The sequence below is a fragment of the Balaenoptera ricei genome, chromosome X, assembly GCF_028023285.1.
Source record: "Balaenoptera ricei isolate mBalRic1 chromosome X, mBalRic1.hap2, whole genome shotgun sequence".
Classification (NCBI taxonomy): domain Eukaryota; kingdom Metazoa; phylum Chordata; class Mammalia; order Artiodactyla; family Balaenopteridae; genus Balaenoptera; species Balaenoptera ricei.
In genome coordinates this window covers 76,077,736-76,102,112 of record NC_082660.1, presented here as the reverse complement: position 1 = coordinate 76,102,112, position 24,377 = coordinate 76,077,736, and the positions used below count along the sequence as shown (strand labels likewise).

Genomic DNA, 24,377 nt, shown 5'->3' with positions numbered 1-24,377 from the left:
CTCAAGGAACTGATTCTTATCTGGTGCAAAAACAGAAAGGTGAACATTATTTAAAACACAAAGCCACAATATAGCATGAAGTAAAATTACATTTTAATTATGTTTAACAGCTGAGTGTAAACATGAAGCAACTAAAACTTAAAAGTACACATCATATGCATTACATTTATGAACAGGATTTTCATTAAGTTTCCCTAAACCTGCTTTTTATATTAAGCGCCATGTTGATTTGCAGCATGCTAACATAAAGCATTGTTAAAGGGATGCATATTTTAAATTTATACACTGTAAACTGAATATCCACCTCCAAGCTCTATTGGCAGCATAGTGTTTTGTTAAATACCGCATAAATACTGCCTCATATTGAAAATGCATGTTAATAATATGGTATATAGATTTTAAAAATCAAAATTTTCAATAATGGCGTAAAATTGCACCTTTAAACATTAGAGCAAGTAAGACTAGAACAATCATACTTGCTATGACTGTCCTAAAAAAACCTCTAAACATAATATTTAAGAAAACTGTGTTCTCTCAATTTAATCTTTAGATCATTAAGAAATATAGTGCTAACTTTGCAACATTACTGTTGCATCCACTTTAGAAAGCCACATTTGACTCAAATATACTTCTGTCATGTATGCCACACTGAACAACAATCAACTTGAACATCAGAAAAAGGGGAACTTTAATCTTTAGACTTCAGTACAGAATGCTATATTTTAAACATCCTATCCTGTGATAAAATCTTAGCAGCTCTGAAATTCTTTTAAATAGTATTGAATTAATCTAACCTGTTTTCCAGTGAAATTTCTTTTGATGAATACACAAAACTTTTGCCATTTCTGGAATTCAATTTCCAGGTACCATATAAAGGCTCAATGACTAAGTGACTAATGGATGACTGCATTTTATTTCCCCACTTCATTTCTAAAACTGCATAAAAGTGACACTTGCTTGTGATAGCAAAGCATTGCTAAACTCCTCAATTAGATATGATCTTTTCAGAAACATCTGTCTCTAGTATGATCAGCCAAATAAAGTGGTTGTCTTTGCTCTTCCCCTCTGTAGCTGAATTATGCTTATAATACTATTAAATAGACAATAAGGTTTTCTGCAACCATTCTATGGTGCTCCTTAAATTCTTTAACTAATTTCAAAGGGCTATGAGATCCCCTCTCAATTCAAATATCTTAAGATCTTTAATAAAAAGAATGTAAATTTATGATTTAATATCAAGCTTTGTAACCAGGTGAAACAGTTCATGAAATTATCTTCCCATGTAACATGTCATATTTTCTAAATAGCTTCTTTCTTTATATTGATCTTATTACATAAGAGCCTCCTTGTGGTGCCTCATAATATGCTGATTTTTTTCTGATGGTCTTCGGAATCCCTTCTTGCAGAATTCACACCTGTGTGGATAGTCTTTTGTATGTATTGATATCACATGTCGTTTAAAGCCAGATGCATCTGTAGTGCTGTATTCACAATACTCACATTGGTAAATCTTCCTTCCAGTGTGAGTCTTCATATGCTTTTTGAGCTCATTTTGTTGTCTGAACCCTCTTTTGCACCTTTTACACTTCAATGACTGATCCTTAGTATGAACTGAAAGGATATGACCACTAAGAATAAATGGATCTGATGTTTTAAAGTCACAGTGCCTACACTGATGAATCTTCCTACCCTTATGGATATCACTATGCTTTTTGAGCTCAGAAGGACGATGGAAACCTTTATCACAGACCTCACATTTGTGAGGAAAATCCTTAGTGTGGACAGATATGATGTGCCGCTTAAGGTCACTTGAGTTGGTGCTCTTATGGTCACAATGAGGACACTGGTGTGTCTTATGTCCTTGAAACAAATCCAGATGGCGTTGAAGTTCCCTCTCATCACCAAATGCTTGGGGACAATGCTCACATTTATATGGCAAATTGTTACCATGCTTAGACTTAATGTGAGTTTTCAAATTTGATTGATCTGCACACCTGAAGACACAATACTGACATTGATATGGCTTCTCACCAGTATGGGTTCTCATATGCTTCTTGAGTTCAGAAGGATGTCGAAAGCCCTTCCCACACTCAACACAAACATGAGGAAAATTCTTGCTGTGAACAGCCAGTAAATGTCGGTTTAACAGTCCTTGTTCTGCAGTTTCATAGTCGCAGTATTTGCACTTGTGCATCTTCGGCTCCTTGTCTCTTAATATAAGTTTATTTGAACTCAATGGACTAGCCTCTCTGTATCTTCGTGTGTATTCCGTAAATTCATGGGTTTTGTCAACTTTGTTTATAAGCTTATGGCTTTCTAAGTGGTTATGGAAACTCACTTTCTTGTTAGTTGTAAAGTCACAATCTGTACACTGATATTTTTTTCTCATCAAATGATCAGGATGATTCTTCATGTGTCTTTTCAAGAATCCCCTGGATTTAAACTTTTTTGTGCAAATATGGCAAGGGTATACTGTCAGGGGCTGTCCATCAGGGCCTATTATAACAGCTAGATTTAAAAAAACAACAAAAACAAAACAAAACAGGGAAGTTGTGAAATTTGGCCAGACTGTTTTAAACAGTTTTACCACAAAGGCGGCAAAATTAGCTGACATTCACAATGTGAGAACTATACTAGTAGAATAAAATCCCGTAAGATAAAATGCACATTGAAAGCAATTTATAATAAAGTAGCTCACTAAAAAGTAATGAGCAGCACTCTACTATAGACTATTCACCTGCCAAAATGCTATATCACATGCACTTTGTAAACTAGAAATAGGCACCCTTTATTGTTAAACCAATCTGAAAATTCTCTTTAAAAACATCATTTGGGTAAAAAGCAAACAAGCATAGTTTTATTAAGTACCAGTAGAACATTTAAAAAAACCCAACTATTTAGATCAAACACAAGTAGGTACATGGGAGTAGGACTAACTACACTACAAACAACTGGCATATTCTTGGGTTACAAAAAATACTACTGCATTTCAAATAATTATAATATTCATCGAGTAATGTATTAATATTTTACCTGTTTGCCACTGCCTCGTTTCTCCCCTTCTCCTCTTCTTAGTTTTTTGTTTAAGTACTTTGTTTGTATTAATGCTATCACAAATTTGAAGGTATTGTGCTGCTGTACTACTTCTGTTTTCTAATGTTGAGTCCAAAGTATTTCCTGGAAAAAAAAATCGATACACCATTAAACTACATATATTTGTACTTTTTTGGTTTTGGTTAGATGAATTAGAGAAGACATGGCATTCAGTTGCCATTGCAGTACTAAATTTCACAAAGTACACCCATCTTCTCCTTCTCTCTCTTTTATACTCTTACACACACATGTGTATATGCAAATACTTTAAATACGATACCATGTGAAAGTAACTTCAAAATATCCCAATTTATTCATCCTAAAGGAACAAACTGATAAGGTGAATGAAACATAAGAAACTGAATTTTATGACCATAAACAAAATCTTGATATCAGATCAATTTCTCATCGATGAAGGCTGATGAAATTAAAGAGATTTAGCAAAGAAATTTACACATGTCAGTTATCCAATACAATCATGGTAACTGTAATACATGACAAACAACAGATTTCTTGTATTTATGCTTTAGAATAGTTTACTTAATGTTAAAAGTATTAAGATTGATTTTTTTAAGTGTTAAGATAAATGTGGCAGGCAATCTACTGCAATTTCAGTGGGATCAGTGTTTATAGAATAAAGTACTTAATAAAATCTCAGTTCTCACAATCCCTTGTGTTATGCAATTCAGTTTAAATGTGTAGCCCTAAGAAACTGTTTAGCTTAAATGCTATGATATATATGCCTCTCATTAATTCCCCTGAAATCTACAGTTAGAGAGTCAAATACCTCCTAAAGCTAGAAACAAAATAGACACTTCATCATAAGAAAAAGTCTCCTTGTGTAAGAAAATAAAAAGAACTATCAACCATGGAATAAATAACACTATATGAAGTGTATTAAAAATAAAAAAAAAAATTTACACTGACACATGAACTTTATGTAACAGCTATATAAATCTACTGGTTGCCATAGAAATTAAAAAAATAGTTCCATCCCAAGGAAGACATTAACAAGTGGTTGATATCATTGACAACTTTTAATTCCATGTCAGAATAATTCCTATTTTATAATTTTTTCCATAGTAACTTTTTTATGGCCCATGTAGTAAGTGGCCTGATATTTGTATCTTGAGGTAAATCTATTTTCTTAATTTTTAATTTTTACTTTTTGGCCATGCTGCATGGCATATGGGATCTTAGTTCCCCAACCAGGGATCAAACCCGTGCCCCCTGCAGTGGAAGGGCAGAGTCTTAACCACTGGACCACCAGGGAAATCCCGAGGTAAATCTAAAATGAACTGCATTCACAGAATAACACACGCTATGTCTCTATATAAATTAATCAATTTCCCAAAGAGGTAAACTCTTCTAACTAACTAGATATGACCAGGCAAGTAAGAGTCTAACAAATGGGTCTGTATACACAAACTAATAACTCTGTATCTACCAAGCAGTACACAAAACCAGCTACTTAACTTACATCTCACATATAATGCTCTCTCACCTGATGACTGACAATCTTCATACCTTCGAGAAACTCTTCTTTCATCTCCTTAAAAAAAAAAGACGAATTAAAAACTGATAGACTGAGTATAATGATTACTAGTAGATCACATCTTAATCTACAAAATCTTACTTTGATCACCGTTCCTTGGATTAAACTTTTTTTTGTTGTTGTTGAGTTCTTCCACTCCCATGGATTAGATAATATCACACACTGAAAATAAGGGCTGCTGTCAGCATCCTTCGAACTACTAACATCTAGGACAACCTTACTTTTCAAATAAAACCTGGGTAGATATTTCTGCAGAATGCCCTCAAAATTGAAGATGCTCAATAAATGACTGTTGAATGAATGAACCTTTGGAAAAACCAAGTTAAGATACATTAATGCATTTGAACAACAAAATTTTTCAAAGTAAAGAGTATACCTGGACCATCTTGTAAATTAAGTAAGAATGAGATAAAATAGAAAGGGAAAAAATAACTTGATAAATTTACCTTTCATTACGTACTTCCTAGAAGAGCACACCTGGATTTCTGTTCCTTTTCAAAACCCCAATATCTTATTATTTGTGGTGTTAAAACATAAAATAAGTTTTTCCAAAAGGGGAAGGATCAATTTTCAAAGGATATTCCTATTTTAGAAAAATAAAACTTTTTATGGCACTCACTTATACATGTAGGATTTAAAATAAATCCTTCTGAAAAACAAAGTGCATTAAGCAAGGTTCATTGTAAATAACACAAGATATGTGGTACAAAAATTATGTAAGTAACTAGAGATGAATCAGTCCACAGCAAAACATTTTATAGTATTAGCCAACTCATGGGGGGCATTAGCACAGCATATTTAATGACCTAAAGGCTGATCAAATAGATATGTTATGTACTTATCAGGTGAAAAAATGCCAGTGTCCTACCATATGTCGCAGCCCAGACAACAGGGACAATTGTTTTATTAACATCAGAGTCCTCAAGCTGAGTCTCAGGGAGAGAAGTTCCTTCCTCTTCCCCTACAATGACTTCCATGTAAACTTCATCTGCTATTTCAGCGCAACCTAAATTTTAGAAATAATTGCTTGTTTATAACCCCAAGTATTTAATAAATGGGTAAAAATTTCCAAACGATTATCTTTCAACTTTCAAGATTTCGATTTGGTTAATTTAAAAATTACATTAGGCACTTCGCAGGCTGGTGCCACTAGGAGACAGTAATTTATCAAAGTTCTTATCCTCCTCTTAAAACCTAGTCCTACGAAAATGACTTTTAGATTATATAAAACGTGCGCCTGAAATATATTGACTAATTTCACAGTCCACTGGGCATTAGGAATTTATAAGAAGAGTTGTATTCCATAATTCTGCCTGATAGTTCTTCAGAACTCAGAAGGCACTTCCCATAGAATCAGTACTAGAAAGTGGTCCATGCTATCCCACATGTAAATTAAATGCAGTACTGTACATGCAATGAAAAATTGTCAAAAATACTAGTAATTGAAAAAGAATTAAAAATGAAAGTAAGTAAAACCATAATATACGGTTATAATATAAAATGCTGGCGGCTCAAGGCTATGTGGACACCCATTAACAGGCAGGATTTTCAGAGACCCTACTGAAGACGAAAGCATTAAGTGAGACATTTAAAAAAACATCGGATTAGTGTAAAAGAATTTAAACCTAGAAGGTCAGTAAGTATATTTTATGTGAAATAATCCATTTGGATTTAACGTAGAAAATTGGCTTGAATTTACGCTTTTCCTTTGATTCACATACTGGGATTTTCTACTAAATATTTTTTTTCTTTTTTTGGCCGCGCCGCGAGGTGCGGCATGTGGAACTTCCTCAACCAGGGCTCGAACCCACGCCCCCTGCAGTGGACGCATGGAGTCTTAACCACTGGACCACTAGGGAAGTCCCTACTCAATACTGAAAAATGTGGAAAAAATGTGGGAAAAAAGTATCCCTCTTCTCCTAGGTTTCCCTTCTTTCAATTAACCAGAAGGAAACACTGGTCTAAGTTTTGCACATCCCTGTGGAATTCTGGCATCAGCTAACCTAACCTTCAGTCTCCTGACCAATGAGTAAAAAAGAAAAGAAAGAATCTAGAGCCCAAATAGAAATTAATTCTTTTTCTCTCTAACCAAATCCTCTAGACTCATTTGTTTTGACATTTTCAGCTGTGTTATATTATTCATGTTTGTTTGGGATTGGAATTCAGCTCCCTATGACTTCTAGGGGAGGAAATCTGAGGAGTGGGGATCATAGTGCAGTATAGGTAAAGCTAACTATTGTCAAGGTAATGCACTGAAGTGGAGGCTCTTGCTCTTCTAGGGCAAAACAAAGTAGTTTTTGTCTCAGCATGGCAAGAAGACAGAAAAAGCCTTAGGGAAGGGCTGCATTCCTACACTGAGGTGAGGAGAAAGTAGGAAGAAAGAAAAACATCTTCATAAGGAAATGTGTACCATGGCAGGAAGGGAAATGTGAGGAGCTTTTTTCACCCTGTGGTGCTCAGCCGCAAGAAACTTTAAACAGCAACTACTTGGAGACCATCAATGGCATAATAAGTAAAAATCCTGGTGGCTTGACTTGGAAGAATACTTACTCAGCTAATCTCTCAGTGGCAGAAGGTAAACAACCAGCTAGCCCTTCTACTGCTAAATTCAGAGAGAGGTCAACAGTGCTCACTGCCATGTACAAAGATCACTGACAGCAGAGTTAGGCAGACATGAGTTCAAATCCTATCTTCCTCGTTTAATACTGGAATGACCTTGGGCAACTGCTTAACTTCCCTGAGCACTTTCTCCTTCCATAAAACAGGGATAATACCACCTACCTCAGAGATGAATTATGAGAATTAAATGAGATATTATATATGCAGCATATTCAATAACATATACAAAGTAGATTCTCAGTAATTCCCTACATATTTGTGGGCTCTCCTAAAGTCAGGAACCATATTTTGCTGATCTCTGTAACCCTAGTATCTCAGACACAGTATTTTATGTTTGCTCATTTGAACAATACATGCATGCATGGATAGTCAAAAGGACCCTTTTCCTTTAAATTAATTATAGCGAAGGGTCAGACTTATTTTATTGAACTTTGTTCCTATGTAGTGCTTGAATATGAGATTGCTTTTTTTTTTAAGAATGCATGATGACTACTGATAAGTCACTACAGTGCCTTTTTTTCTTACTGATATCATCTTCTTCTTGAGAAGAATCTTTAACTGCCATGTAAACCATCTTCTCCCGCTGCATTCGGCTCTGGTCAAGCACTCCAGCTACAGAATGCCCATTGGTGTACTCACTCTCTGTGACAATTTCCGTTCCACCTTAAAAGTTAAAACATGTATCAAAATCAGTAAGTATCATGGAATAATTCCCTAAATTAATAAGAAGGATACATAAAAATATTTTCCTTTAGAAAAATATTCCCCCTCAAATATGCCAACATAAATTTCTAAGTGTCAAGAGAATTTTCTTATAAATTGCACTTTAAATTTTCAGTCATCACTAAGAAATAACAACGAATGTTAACACTTACATTACACTTGTATATGCCAAGCACTATTTAAGTCTTTTACATGTATTTACCCATTTAATCCTCACAATAGCATTATAAGGTAGTTACTACCATTATGGCCATTTTATGGATGAGGAAACTGAGGCAGAAGAAGGTTAAGTAATTCACCAAAGGCCACTCAGCTAAATGGAAGAACTAGGATTAAAATCCAAAGCACCCTTCCTCTAGCCTGCCCTTAAGTACTCATAATTTCCTACTCTAAACCAAATCCCCTCCACTCATATGTTTTGAAATTTCAACTGGAATCTTCTACTCAAGTTTAAAAGTATCTAAGATGACTTGTTCTCTATCCTTGCTTTATATTTATATATAATTTTTAAATATTCTATCCCCAAAGAAACCTTTTATAAGAGTTGCACTTTGAAGACAATATTAGAACTTAGTCTCCAGAAAAGAGAAGTTCTAATTCCTAACCATTATAGCAATAAATTAAAATTATTATTTGTACCTATTTCAACGTCATCTTCAGCCTCAGCTTTAAATATATACACTTTTATTACTTCTGAACCAAATCCATCTTCTTTAACATCTTCTTGTGAACCATCACTGCTGATTTTTAATGGTGTGTTCCCCATATGCTCTAATTTTTCCCCAACATCATCCACTGTAAAATATAAACGGGAAACTGTTTCAGTCAAAAAGTACCATTGACATTTAGTGGGTGTTAAGTATTAGTGCAATGTGAAATAATGTGTTAACCACCTACCCACTATATTCAATTAATGACCTATTATGCAACCATTAAAAGTGGTATATTTCATGAAAAAAAGTATACAAGACAGATATACTACATGATCATAATTATATAAAAGACATAATCACAGATTTCAGTTTATGTATATGAAATACTCTTAACCATACAGCTTTAATTAAAGTGGTTTGGGAAAAGATTAAATAATCTTCCATTACGTTCAACATTTTAAGCTAAATCCTAACACCAAAATTAATAACAAAAATTAGAACATAAAATATATAGTACTCATGAAATAAGCTGACATAAACAATTCCCAAATTAAATAGCAGTATACTAAAACCAATTAACATATGAAATCTAGTATTTAAAAAAAGAGAAAACAGAAAACCTGAATTATTTTATAAAAAGGGCTTTTCAAAAATCATAAAAATAAAATCTTAGTAAATACTTTTAATTCCTGTTGAGTCAACGAAAGGCAACTTCAAATCAGAAATTTTGTATACTTCCAGGTTTACCATTATATGATTTGCTTCAAATCATATATAAAATAAAGCAACAATAATTACTTACATTTTAAGTATACTTAAAAATTTGATTCTTTAAGAATAGCATTTAGTTTCAAGTGAATACTGTGCATAAACTATGCAATGAATACATTATATTCATAAAGTTTGCTCTTTGGACATAAATATTAAACAATATACTCCCCCAAAGATTATATGCCTACCATTTTTTATTTCAATGCTTGTCCTGTCCCCATAAAAACTGAAATGTAACCTAAACTGAAAATCTGCTCCTCCCTACTATATGTATCATAGTATCATATATGAAACAAAATCATGAAGGCTTGACTATATCTAAACAATTCCAGAGCTACTGAAAACAGAATAAAGTGACATTAAAAAGTTTTTAACTCAGTACTCTTAAAATATGAATTTCAGTAAGATCTAAATGGGTCAAAGTCTAGATTTTCTCTACCTCAGTTTCAAATTTGATACATGCAAATTCAAAAATATTCCTTTGGCCTTTCAAAATGGTGAAAACACATTTCAGAAATTCTTTTTACAATGTAAAACTACTTTAACTTTGTGATTAAATATAAATGATTCCACACTACTTAAGAGTTCAAATAGTTTATTGTCTATGAAAGAGAGTACCTAAATGATCATCATAAACAGAAAAAAAAATTTCATTCCATCATAAACCCTAATTCTGTTAGTATTTTTTTGGCAAATATTTTTTTCACAATGGGACAGATTAAAATGAAAGAAAAAAAGATGAGGAAGAATCTGATATTACTGGTTTTTAACAGCCTCTCTTTTAAAATACGTTGAATAAAATAATGAGATCATTAAAAAAATTAAGAGGCAAGTTAAGTCTTCAGAAAAAAAGTACTTTCTCATTCTTGGAAATAAAAACATAGGATATAAAACACTCAAAAAGTGTCCAAAATATGAATTTCTTAGGTTGCACTAACAGTAAATTAATGAAAAAAGTACTCTCATCTGATAAATACTACTTTATTACACTTCAATGGTTAAAAGTAATCACAGTTCCTCCTGGGATAAACTGAATTAAAACTGTAATTCCCAAAATTAAAACTCAAGAAATGAAATAGACATTTGTTTGGTCATTTCTCAAAAGTTTTGTACCATAATTTTTGCTTTAAGTGTTGAAATTACTGGTGCTATTCTGATTACATTTATACCTTTCCTCGAGGTCCACAGTTTAATGTATCCATTATTTTCTACTTAATTAGATTCCTCAGAATGAACAATTTTGAAATGTATTGAGTAATTAAACTTGTTCTGTATTTTAAGTTCATAGACGATGATAGTTATTAAATATGTTACTGTACAGTTTTAAGAGATAAACCATCAACTTCACCAAGATTTATTCTGTATCCTTTGTTATAGAAAGTACAAAGTTAACAAAGATTTAACAGGCAATCAACAGATTTTAGAAATAGATCCTGAAAGACTCTTCTTTACACAGATAGTACTCAAAATACCCAAAATTCAAGCTTAACCTTTTTGTTATAAGGCTTACAACATTCAAGTCCCACGGTGTTGTTTCCCAACCCACATGACATCCCAGCCAGTAATAAGTGGGTAATATTATATACAACGCAGAATTCTACTGGTGCTAAATATAACATTAAAACAGTAAGTTGCGGGGGGTGGGATGAATTGGGAGATTGGAATTGACATATATACACTATGTATAAAATAGATAACTAATGAGAACCTTCTGTATAGCACAGGGAACTCTACTCAGTGCTCTGTGGTGACCTAAATGGGAAGGAAATCTAAAAAAGAGGGGATATAGGTATACGTATAACTGATTCACTCTACTGTACAGCAGAAACAAACATAACATTGTAAAGCAACTATACTCCAATAAAAATTAAAAAAAAATAAAACAGTAAGGTGCATTATTTGCCAACCCTACAAAGTTTGCTATCGTTCAATATTCTTCTATAGCCCATTGGTACAATTTGATTAAAATTTCATTTTAGCAAAATGTACAGTATAATATTCCTTTTAAAAACTAAGTAGGCTTTTTACTGTACCCCTTTCATGTTACATCTACCAAAATTATATGGTGAATATGACATCAGTATAGACTATAGCTGACCCTTGAACAATGCAGGGCTTAGGGGTGCTGACTCTCCACATAGTCGAAAATCCATGTATACCTTTAGAGTTGCCCCTCCGTATCCATAGTTCCGCATCTGCGGACTCAATTAACCTCAGATTATGTAATACTGTAGTATATATTTATTGAAAAATATCTTCGTATTAGTGGACCCACACAGTTCAAACCTGTGTTGTTCAAGGGTCAACTGTATATTGATGTACCACAGGGATGCGGTGAGGCAATGTGTAATGGATCCGTATTATGCAATGATGAAACAAACAAAAATTAGTAATATTTAAATTACAAAGGTGTTCCACTCCCAGGTGTATATATCCAAGACATCTGAAAACCTATGTGCACAAAAACTTGTACATGAATGTTCAGAGCAGCATTATTCATAACAGCCAAAAAGTGGAAACAACCTAAATGTCCATCGACTGATGAACTGATAAATAAACTGTATATCCATATAATGAAATATTACTCATTAATAAAAAGGAATGAAGGACTGATGCATGCTACAACATGGATGATCCTTGAAAGCATTATACTAAGAGAAAGAAGCCAGACACAAAAGGCCATATATTATATGATTCCATTTACATGAAATGTTGAGAACCAGCAAATCTATAGAGAAAGAATTTGGATTAGTGGTTGCCTGAGGGGTGAGTGGAGTGGCGGAGGTGATTGCTCAAGGGTATGGGGGTTTCTTTTGGGGGGAAGAAAAAATTCTAGAATTGATTATGGTGATGGTGATACAATTCTGTGAATATATGAAAAACCACTGAATTGCACACCTTTAAGGAGTGAATTGTATGGCATGTGAATTATATCTCAATAAAGCTATTATACTAAAAAAAATACAAAGGTGTTAGCTTTTCTCTTTTACCCCTGAAATTGGTGAGGTTTCATGACCTCTCCCATAATGACCCTACCAATATATTTTGCTTTATACAAAATTATTTTCCTGAAAGAAATAAAAACTGATTTTATAGGTAAAAAAAATAATTTGAATGCATTATATTGGTTCATTATTTAAAGGAACCCCCTTTCTCCGGTGAAGCTTTTCATAAAGAAAATCATCACCCATAAATGTTTTGAGGGTGTTAGGTATTTTTAAAGAAAAGCACACCTGGGATAACTTTAGACAGATACAGTTATCCTATATTAATTTCCAAGTTACCTGGCACAAGTGGAAGAGCCTAACCAACTGCTAAGATAAAGAAATTGTGACATTTGGTCTGAAAGTGGAAAAAACTCAGATGCACCTCAGAGACTGAGAGAAGACAAACTCCCTACCACAAAAACTCAGCTGCTGATAAGATTTCCTTACAGGAATAGTTAGGGATTTAGGAATAAGATAACAGTCTGTTTTAAGTCCTCAATTTTACCCCTTGAGTAGTTTGAAGATATCTTGGTAAAAAAAGAGGACTTTTAAAATTACCATTGAGACATTTCAAGGCAATTTATTCTCTAACTCCTGAAAGATTCAATGGTCAACAGAAACCAAGAGGTAAAAAAATGAATTAAAGATTAAGCGATGAAGAAAAAAAGGGAAAACTAAATAAAATAAAATAAATGAAAATGGTTAAAAAGAGTAACTAGTCCCGGGGCTTCCCTGGTGGCGCAGTGGTTGAGAATCTGCCTGCCAATGCAGGGGACACGGGCTCGAGCCCTGGTCTGGGAAGATCCCACATGCCGCAGAGCAACTAGGCCCGTGAGCCACAATTACTGAGCCTGCGTGTCTGGAGCCTGTGCTCCGCAACAAGAGAGGCCGCGACTGTGAGACGCCCGCGCACCGCGATGAAGAGTGGCCCCCACTTGCCGCAAATGGAGAAAGCCCTCACACAGAAACGAAGACCCAACACAGCCATAAATATAAAAATTAAAAAAATAAAAAAAAAGAGTAACTAGTCCCAATTTGAATATTCTAACCATTATAAAAAGTTAGGGATCTGGGTGGTGAGAGAATGAATGATATAAAAAATATTTAATTTTTGTATATTCTATTTTCTAAAATAAAAAATTATTTAAGTTTTAAAGGGATTTTTTTAATAAAGGAATGCCTTCAAATTTTATAAAGAATAGACCCACTTCTTCCTCAAGCTCCATCAATAACTTATGAGATTTTTTATTATTGTTGCTGTTCAGGCAAACTTACCACTTAAAATGAGAATAAGATATTTCTATCTTCCTCATTCAGATAGAATGTCTTAAGGACATCGTAAAGCAGTCTGAAATAAATATGTTTAAAGTATTTTTGCATAGACTATACAGACACATATATAGACAACAGAAAACAAACACAGGCAGAACTGTAGAACACAATCTGAGTTGATTATTTACTTTTCAAGTATTTAATTCAAAAAACTAATCATATTTCTTAACATGCTATGCTTAAACTCCTAAGCAAAACTGAACTGACAACTCCAGTACCTGTCATATTAAAAAGAAAGCAGTGGTTGCATGAAATAAACTTCCCATTTTGAAATATATATATTTATCATTAAAATATTTTCACTTAATGTTCTTCTTTGAACCTTCCAAATCTGTATTTTTGTTCTAAGATATTAATAAATTGCATTATTTTACTCCATTGTGGGTATAAATTTTCATAAATTAAAAACATGAACAAATTCAAAAAAGCATCTCAACACAGCTTTGAAAAAAAATTATTTTTCAAGAAGATCACCCCCATGACTTTTATTGAATAGATCCCCATCCCAGAAAACCTGTCCATGTTATACATAAATCAGTTTCTACCAAGTAATTATGGACTTTAAGTTTCACTTACAAGATATCATTAAGTAGTCTTCAGAAGTGCTCTTGACATCATCATCATCATCATCATCATCATCATCATCATCTTCAGTTTTAATAGTAACTGTAGAACCAGGAACACCGCCAGCTGCTTGAATCACAGTTTCTGTATCTGAATTAGTTACAAGAACCTCCTCTGATACCATTGTGGGAGAGTCAACTCCTGAAACACAATCTTGGACCACATGTTCTAAGTGTCCATCAGGACCAGTGACAAGGTCAGCCACAAAAACCTGCTCAGGTACTCTAACAGTTTCCGTAATTAGCTCAGACGTCAAGATGTGATCACCATCATCTTCCTCTAAATCTTCTTCAATAGCAACATCAGCCTCAAGTACGGCTTCAGGAACAATTACACCTTCTGTTACTACATCAGTCTCGGTGATGATATCAGGCCCATGGACAACTTCAGCTGCGAGGCCATGATCAAGAGTTATCCCATCATCTGTGACAACATCAGAAACTAATACAGCCTCAGGAACTGAAACAACAATATGGTCTCCATCGATATGTGCAGTACCAGCCATTCCAGCCACTACAATACAAACAATTATCCAAAAAAAGTAAAGTTATTTTATTAATTAAAAGTACTGTATGCATATATCAGATGACATAAAATAGTTTTTAAATATGAAACAGTCCTGGGCAAACTATCATTTTAAAGAACCACTGACAATTTAACTGTAATAAAAATCATCACCAACCAGGAATTGGGGTGGAGATGGGTGAAAACGATGTTAGTAAAATCTAAATTAAGAACTTAAAAAGAATGTACTTTATTTTCAAGTAAAAAAAAAAAAAAAGCTACACTGAGATATCACTACACACTAATTAGAGTAACTAAAATAAAAAATAATAACACCACAGGTTGGTGAGGATGCAGAGAAACTGGATCTCTCATACGTGATGGCAGCAGCCACTCTGGAAAATAATTTGCCCAGTTTCTTATAAAAAACATGTGCTTACCAATACAACCTAACAATTGTACTCTGTGGCATTTCTCCCATAGATATTAAAATATGTTTACACAAAAAGCTGTACATAAATATCCATAACAGTGCATAGTAGCTATTATTCCTAGTAGCAAAAAACAAAAACAAAAACACAACAACTCAAATGTCCTTTAGCAGGTAAATGGTTGATTAAGCCAACTCTGGCACATCCTTACTATGGAATACTACTCAGCAATAAAAAAAGGGACAAACTATTGATACATTCAACAACCTGAATCAACTGCTAGAAAATTATGCTGTGTGAAAAAAGTCAATTACCAAAGGTTACTGTACTGTATAATGTATAAATGGAATCATTTATATAACATTCTCAAAATTCTAAAACTATAGATATGGAGAACAGATTAGCAGTTGCCAAGGGTGGGGGTGTGTGTGACTATTTTGGCATAGCATATATATGGTGACGGAACCATTCTGTATCTTCATTGTGGTGGTGTCTACACAAATCTATATATGAAATAAAACTGCATAGAACTATATACACTCTCACACACACAAATGGTGAAAACTGAATGAGATCTGTAGTCCCATTAACAGTAATGTACCAATGTTAATTTCCTGCTTTTGATACTGTACTACAGTTATTATAAAGATGTCACCGTTGGAGGAAGATGAGTAAAGGGTATACAGGACCCTATATACTATTTTTTCTACTTCCTGTGAGTCTAGCATTTCAAAAAATTAAAATTAAAATAAAAAGGACACACAAACATAAAAGGTTGCTAATATGTTAAATTGAGTTAATAAAATATGACAAGCTTAATACATTAGAAAATATGTATTATAAACATAAAAGTCCCTGAACTTCTTTATTTTACAAGAATTACTATATTCAAAAATGGAAAGCATCCTTTAACATCTGATTTGAGGAGAAAAAAAAACAACTCATTTTAGACAAAGATTTGGTTTATTTAAAAAACATACATACAAACTCTAAATTATATTAAATTCTAAATTAGTAAATCTGCAGGAATAAAGTTTTAAATAACGTTTTTCTTGAGTAGCACGGTAAAAACCAACTCCTACCCCCCTTGTAAATACTGTAAGAGTGTAAAATTCCTTCATGAGTAATTCTGTTACATTCTCTCTGAGGTGGTATAGTAAACAAATTAACAGAGTTTGTGGACCAGGTTACAACAAAATTACCTACATGAAATAATCCGGTACAAAGCCTTTTCTACATAATGATCACTTTCTATACAGTAATACCTGAAAGAGTACCATATGTTATACACTGTTCACTGTTATTAACCAATTCATTATGGAAGTTTGTTAGCAAGTTAGGATGGAGACCAGTAAACGCTACTAATACCCTAACACATCAAAAAATAAGGTGAGAAGGGAAAAGCTGCCTTTCAGGATTATCTTCCTTTCAACCCTTCTGTAGCCTTCTCACTATTCTCAAACTCTCACCTAAACCACCATATTACCCAAAAGGACACAGCCTCAACCTTGAAAATCTGGTAGACAAAGGGAGTATGTATAGAACAAGTGCTTTCTATTCACTTGTTACTCCACTGGCCATTTTTGGAGACAGGGAGAAGGTGAGGTTCAAATTTAGTATTCAACCAGACTGGAAATGTGGTTTTTAGCAGGGAAAAATTAAATGTTAACCCTATAAAATTCACAGTATTGCAATTCTATGTATATGAACAATGAAATTCGTATTTTATAAAATCTTTTCATAAGTTAGACTTAAAATATGGGAAATCCCATTTATTTTAGAACATTGCTGGAGAGTAGTTTGGTTCCTGAGAGTAGACACTAGGGAAGGATGGAAGGATAGAATAATGCTAGTGCTGGCTTGGGTTCAGATTAACCTGTTTGGGAGGATTCTAAGAAGAAGGAATAAGTGCTTTTCAGTTTACCTAGTCTTTACTCTAGCAGGAACTTACAGGTCAAAATAAATCAGATCTAAACCAAAAAAATCCAAACATCCTTGTTTGCCCTGAACAAAATAATTTAAGGATCTTAGACCAAGAATTGATGGGTTCCTCACAGGGCATTGGCAGATTACTCAGACCAAGATCCAAGATGTCTTTTATTAAATTTTGCTCTTTCCTCTTATCAACTCATCTGTTAGATTTCACTGACTTTCTAAACAAAGTCACTTATTTTAGCTATACTCTAGCTATATTTATTGAGTACTATGCACCAAGCAACCTAATACTTTTACATATATTATCTCATTTAAGCCTCAGAACTGTGTAATAAGGTGAGTGTTATTATCCCCATTTTAAATATGAACAAACTATGGTTTAGAGAGGTTAAATAACCTTGCTCAGATGGGAATAAAGATGCAGACCTACTAGAGAATGGACTTGAGGACACGGGGAGGGGGAAGGGTAAGCTGGGACAAAGTGAGAGAGTGGCATGGACATATATACACTACCAAATGTAAAATACATAGCTAGTGGGAAGCAGCTGCATAGCACAGACAGGGAGATCAGCTCGGTGCTTTGTGACCGCCTAGAGGGGTGGGATAGGGAGGGTGGGAGGGAGGGAGATGAAAGAGGGAAGAGATATGGAGATATATGTATATGTATAACTGATTCACTTTGTTATAAAGCAGAAACTAACACACCACTGTAAAGCAATTATACTCCAATAAAGATGTTAAAATAAATAAATAAATAAATAAATAAATAAATAACCTTGCCCAAGGTTCAAGCTGGGAACTGAACTCAATTGTTTTACTCCAGACTGGCTTTTTTTTTTAACTTGCCTAAATGAGGAGAATAGAATTTACTTATTCTAGAGAGTATTTTTTAAGGAATTTATAGGGCTAATCAAGTGAGTGACTACTAAAGGAAGAGTTTGAAAGAGAAAGAATAAGAAGACCTACCATAGAGTCACTCGTTTAAAATTTAAGGCATTTAGTAAGCAGCATTAAAGGGCATTAAAATTTATCTCACTAGGTAGCAAATTATAAATGATATGAAGATCTTTTAAAAAGTGTGAAATCAATTAGATAACCAGATAACAGTAAGAAACAAGTCATTATTTCAAGCATTCCCCTTTTTACTAAAGTTATTTAATTTAAATGTGAATACCTGGAATTTCACCAGATAGACAGCATAAAATTTGGTATTTGTTGGGTCCGTCTTGGGCCACCATCTAAGGGTTTTTGCTACTTAAGTCCCAAAGCAATATGGACTTTTTTCAGCAATAAAATCTTAAACAACAATTAAATTCAATGGCACAGGTTCCAAGGGCAACTATTATACTGAGACACGCACAAGTTATTACATAAAGCATACTACTGTAAAATTTAAACTCTGAAGTATCCTTCAAAAGAAACTGGTCCAATAAACTTCTGAATTAAATTAATAGTTCAGATTCTTAATATAGTAGCCATTTCATACCAACCAAAACCCTTACAGAATTTAGAGATCCTGTACCACACAGTGTGTTTGCTTGGCTAGCTCTACCTATGTATGCTAAACTCTTATGTTTCACAAGTATAATTAATTTATGGCATTGCAGATATCTAAGTTTTGATGTTAGCAAAAATTTAAAGAGAATGTTTCTAATTTCTAATCAATTTTTGAATTTGGAAAGCTTAGTATTAGATATAATAAGGGATTAATTAAACCTCAAGACACTGAGGAGGAACAGTGGAAAGAAAGGTAAGAGGAACACCAAGCAAATATTCACCAGCACCAATCAGACATTTTTTTCACTCTTTGAAATGAATCAAGTTTTACTTGCTAATGGGCAACTTCTTCAGGAGTGAGGGGGGTTCTGGCACTTTACCAGATGCTACAGGGTAGGTAATATTTTGTATTAAATGGAGAAAATACTGCCTTTCTTCCATTTAAAAATATCTTATTTTTAAAAGGTAAAAAATTAAAGTTGAAATTTCAACCAAAACTTAATTTATCACACTGAGTTTCAAGTGTTCCAGAATTTGAAAAACTATCTCTAGCAAAGAATTCACAACATTCTTTGTGAAATCTCTTATGCTTCAGCCTTTTGTCCTTCTTCTAGAGTTTATTCTTATCTTTTTTTTCACATAAAATCACTTCTAAGTCATCCATAATCAACACAACTCACTACTGACTCTTTCAGCAGAATAAATCCATAATTCCTTTCTATTTCATCAACTACACAGTCATCTCGATTCCCACCATATTAAATCTTAATCTATGCATTGCACCTTTACCATCAGACAGAAATGTCAAGGAATCAGAGAACTGGGGAGGACATTAAATGTTTTCTAGTCCAACCCCTTCATAAAAGTAAAATATGTAATTTGCCCATTTACACAGATAATTTAATAGGACTGCCAAGACTAGAATCTAGTTCTTCTGGCTCTCATTACTGTGGGCTTTACAACAGGAGACAACATAACATATTCAACCATATTATCTGAAAACAGTAGGAGCATTTTCTTAATTGAGTAAAGTATCACTTGTTGTAATCCCCCATTCCTAATTTCATCTTTAACAATTCTACAGTATCTCATGTTTCTGTTTACTTTTTGTCCCAATTTGCCATTTGTCTTTTCTACTCTCACTCTGATCTTTTCTTTAATTCTTACCACCCTATCCCTGCCTCTTACACTTCAGATACCTCTCTCTTCTATCATTCAGACTGAACCTGTCCAAATTCAGTTTCTTTGTTGACTGTCAAGGGAGTCTTATCATCTTCATCAAAATGACTACTGTTAAGAGGCTACTGAAAAACTTGGCCACAAAAGTGGGGAATTTTTTTTTCAAAAAAAAGAAAAAGGTAATGCTATTAGTAACAACTTTCTGAGGATATGGCATCAGAATATAATTAATCACCCAGTGCAAGATATTCCTCTATCACTATATAAGCATCTAACTTCTTTGAAGTGACTGAAGTACTTCCTTTTCCAGCTTTATTAACAATGCAACTTAAAATGTATTTTATATTTTAATATTTCCTACACATGAGAACTGATGCAGGTATTTATGCAAATTGAGTTTTTCATTTCCAATGACATATTACCACTATATTCCAAGTTTCCTTACCTCAACCTTCCCACAAAATTATAAGAATGATTTTATCTAGACTACTGACACATAGCTTTACTTTAAGAAAATAAGCCCTACAAATGTATTTTCCTGGCAAAAGAACAATTTTTCATTGTAATTTCTCCCCTTCTCCAATACAGTTTTGATATTTAGTATGTTCTGACTTTTAAAAAAGAAAGAAAAAATATAACAAAGAAAATGCTTTACCAAAATCCTGCATAATCATGGTATGTGCCATTCTAGAGTCTGATGTGTGCAATCCAAGACTTCCACCACCTGAATCCATACTTAGCAAAGTTCATTCACAAATCTCTGTAAAAGAAATGGTTTTCAAAATAGTTTAAATACATTTAGGCCAAAGTCAGTTGCTTTGAGAAAATAATGCAATTGAAAATGTGCCTCTCAACCAGGTGTGCAAATCTCATTACAAAGGAAAACAAAACAAACAAACAAAAACCTTGATTAGATGCTTTATGTGACAACCATAAATAAAAGAAGGGTCAAATGGAAGTAAACCAAAGATAATGGAGAATAAGCACAATAAGGGTGATGAGCCATAGGGAAGTGATAGAAGCAAGCAAAAGAACAAAACTGTAGCACTGAGGTTCCACTTAAAATACAGGTTATTAAATAAGAAGAAAAAAGAGAACAAGATGACAACAGACAATAGTTGGGATATTTATACATTACTAGAGGACTCAGGTGTCTAGTATTAGTGAATTTCATCCAGTGGCTCTCATCCATTTCTTCCAGACCCAGCTCAGCTCTGCAGCGTAGTTCTGCAGATAAACGTGTGTTTCACCTCTGGCTCCCGGGGTTCTACTTATAATGTAAAATGTTCTATCCCAGTTTCCCTGGAGTTCTTTGAGCCAGTAAGGACGTCTGGCCTTATTCTACTACATTCTCTTGTCTCACAGTTTTGAGGACTCATGAAACATGACTGCTTCCTAAATATAGTGGAGATAAGATCAATCACATACAAACATTTAGTAAATTGGTTCTTTCAGAATATCTTTTACTTGTAATTGTATGACTAATTTTTTCCATTAATGATTAATAAAGTCACACTAGCCTCATGCTAGTTTTGAAAGCAAGGGCTCAACCTATTTCATTTCAAATGACTTATCCTATATTTAAGATCACCAGATCGTATGGAACCTAAAGTCAGGTTCTGTAACTCAACGTATTTGTTACAACTACATGTATACTTCGCTTTCAAACATAAGATTCTAAGTAAATCAACCAAAAAGTCTGTCAATTTTATAAAACATTTCCTCATTTTTAGTTAGGGATGTTTAATAAATTGGGCTATATCACACAAAAGATGAGGTTGCATCATTAAGTTTTAGAAACTTTTAGAAAGCTGCCACGTAAGACAACTTAATCTATCCTTAAGTACCAGAGATCACTAAGATTTTTTCCCTTGTCTTAAAATTTGATAGGTGTAAAAGAGGCAGGAAAGTTTCACAGAGTAATCTTTATTAACATTTGAGTCATGTATATCAAAATCCTACAGCAGTAGGTTACTTTTCTGTATATTAAAATGATTCAAACAAAATTACTTCATGTGTGAGCAAAATTACAAATTTTTAGAAACTCTTAGCTATATTTCGCTTTTTTCAAATACCACATTATTTTCTGCCTTCAAAATGAAGTCAAGAGGGGTCAAGAGAGTTCACAATAAACTACCTGGGGCTTCAGAGAGATAAATTAAAATGCCATAAGGACTTATTTTTAACATTTAAAACAGTGTACTATTTCAAATTTAATTAGAGTAATTGCTTTATTTATCACATGACTAATAGAACAATTACAGATGTCTTTAAAATGTTTTAAACACTTAATTTTGTTTAATTATTAAAGATAAAACATTAAGTAACTTGTTAATCACCTTAATATGAGTATCCTGAAGAAACTGTTGATTTTCTTACATATTGTAAAATAAAATCTGCAGCACTTTCTTTTTGTTATTTTTCCTTCTGAACTACGTTACTTTCTTTGGAAAAACGTTCTTTTTACCTATTGTAAAAATACATTCACAATTAGATATTTTAAAACATTTTAAACCAAATCTCTTACACAACTTAAGAATTTTTCTTTACACTTTAATGTGCAGGGTGAGATTGGAAGGGTTCATATGCTCAAAACTGCTAATCTAAAAAGCAACCGAAGGGATTGCAACAGAAACAACTACCTAAAACGACATAAGCAACGTTATTTCACTTAGAATTCGACTACCTGATTAAACCAAAATCTTCCCTAAAGCATATTTTAATAATCACTAGCAATACCTTATTTTGGAAAGTGAAAGAGAACCAACCAAGGGCAAGCGTTACCCTTGCCAAATTCATAGAGAAAAATCTGCACTAGTGCTCAATGAAGTGTAAAAATTTTAACACACAGTGCAACTGTTACGGGAAGTATCACACTGTAAGAATACCAAATAAATAAATTGGAGCACCTTCTTCCCATATAGGAAGTTTCAATAAGATCAATAATGAATGAGGTATGAGAACAGCAGTGTGTTAAGGATTCAACAGCCAATAGATAGCTAGGCTTCTCAGTCTTCTCAAGAGTGTATCTCACATCCTTATTGAATGGAGGTAACCACCAAGTACTCTTCAAGTAAACATCTTTCCATAAATATGTGGGGAGCAGAAATCAGAAAACAAAAATCAAAACAAGACAACCCCCCCCCCCACATTTTACTCTCATTCGTCTCCTCGTCTCCTCTAAACATAGTTCACTCAGGACCTAGCTTCTCAATAATGTAAATAGGGTGAAGGACAGGAGAGAAATCCTAAGGCGGCAGAGCAAGAGAATGTGAAAGTAGTATTAGCAGAGATAGGAGACAAAGGAGCCCTGGCAAGTAGCAGTATTGCAGCTTTGGACGCAACCCTCTTCCCGCAGAAGTCTCCCTTTCCCATGATCATGCCAAGTTTCAATCATTTTGAGCAGAACGCACACATGTGCCCTCCCATATATTACCCATCTGCCTGGATCTTCAACCAAACAAGAGAACCTTCGCAGTGGAAAGTCAAGAGACCGAAGAGACAAGAATACCCTTTCCCCTCCTCCTGCACTTGGTGCAGCGGTCGCCACCGCTGCTACCCACGCCGTGCTGCCCAACCCCTCATCCTCCTCCTGCTACCTCTGCCCCGCTACACGGGAGACGGTGGCTGGGAACCAAAATGGTGGTGTTTTAACGGAGGCGACAGTTGCCGCACACGGCCCCCCACCCCCACCCCAGGCTCTGACGGCTCCCTAGCCCCTAAAATGCCCGATTCAGTGCCACCTTCTCGCAAACGCCGCCATCCCTCGCGCGTTCCAAGGTTACCATCCGCGGCAGGCGGGGGGCGGGGGCGAGGTAGGGGCAGTGCAACCGAGAGGAATATTGCGGGGGGGGGGGTCGCCGAGAGAAAATGCCAGGGGGCCGCCGCATTCTTCACTTCACTGTTTTGTTTTCCGCCATTTTCCCGTCACCCTAAACCACCGACGGCCTCCACGACGGCTCTCGCCGCCGGGGGCTCTGGCCTTGGGGAAGAACGGATCGGCTGAGGGGGAAGTAATTCTCTCAATTCCTCCAGCCGCCCGCTGCTGCTGAGGAGAAACACTGTCTGCCCGAGGGGGAGGGAACGCTTAGGGACTAGACGCCACTTCCATTGTTCCCTTCGTCCTACACTACACGCTGGGTGGGAGCCTCTCCTCAACTCACGCTAACGACACTGAGCGCAGCGGACCCAAGTCCCTCTACTTTCTCCTCAGGAGTCTCCTTACCTGCAGCCGCCACCGCCAGTTGGCTTCTGACCGCGCTCCGGATTTCTGCGGGGGGCGGCAGCTGTGGATCCGTAAGCTCCTCACATTCGGGTTTCCGAGGCTCCGCAGCTCGAGCCAATCACAAGCTACTCTGCGTCTGGGAGGCGCGCCGCCTAGTCCTCCTTTATATCGCGGCTGACTTGCTGAGGTTGCATTACGTCACGCTCCCCTTGCTGCAGGGTAGGGGGCCGAGGGGGGAGCGCGCACGCG

The 24,377-nt window shown here is 34.9% G+C and overlaps 1 protein-coding gene across 5 annotated transcripts; it reads right to left on the bottom strand.

Annotated features, from left to right (window-relative positions):
• Window positions 1–44: 44 nt before the first annotated feature.
• Window positions 45–24,253, bottom strand: ZNF711 (zinc finger protein 711). Of its 5 annotated transcripts, XM_059911231.1 has the most exons (10): window positions 24,129–24,253; window positions 22,243–22,370; window positions 20,559–20,663; window positions 14,310–14,870; window positions 8,630–8,785; window positions 7,793–7,930; window positions 5,517–5,654; window positions 4,598–4,645; window positions 3,034–3,177; window positions 45–2,508 (listed from the first exon to the last, which is right to left on the bottom strand). In XM_059911231.1, the coding sequence occupies exons 3-10, from the start codon at window positions 20,635–20,637 to the stop codon at window positions 1,331–1,333; spliced, it is 2,442 nt and encodes an 813-aa protein (XP_059767214.1). In that variant the 5' UTR covers window positions 20,638–20,663; window positions 22,243–22,370; window positions 24,129–24,253; the 3' UTR covers window positions 45–1,330. The 5 variants fall into 5 exon arrangements, with proteins under 5 accessions (XP_059767214.1, XP_059767213.1, XP_059767215.1 ...); XM_059911230.1 differs by lacking the exons at window positions 22,243–22,370; window positions 24,129–24,253 and adding an exon at window positions 21,042–21,322; XM_059911232.1 differs by lacking the exons at window positions 22,243–22,370; window positions 24,129–24,253 and adding an exon at window positions 21,037–21,059.
• Window positions 24,254–24,377: the final 124 nt, after the last annotated feature.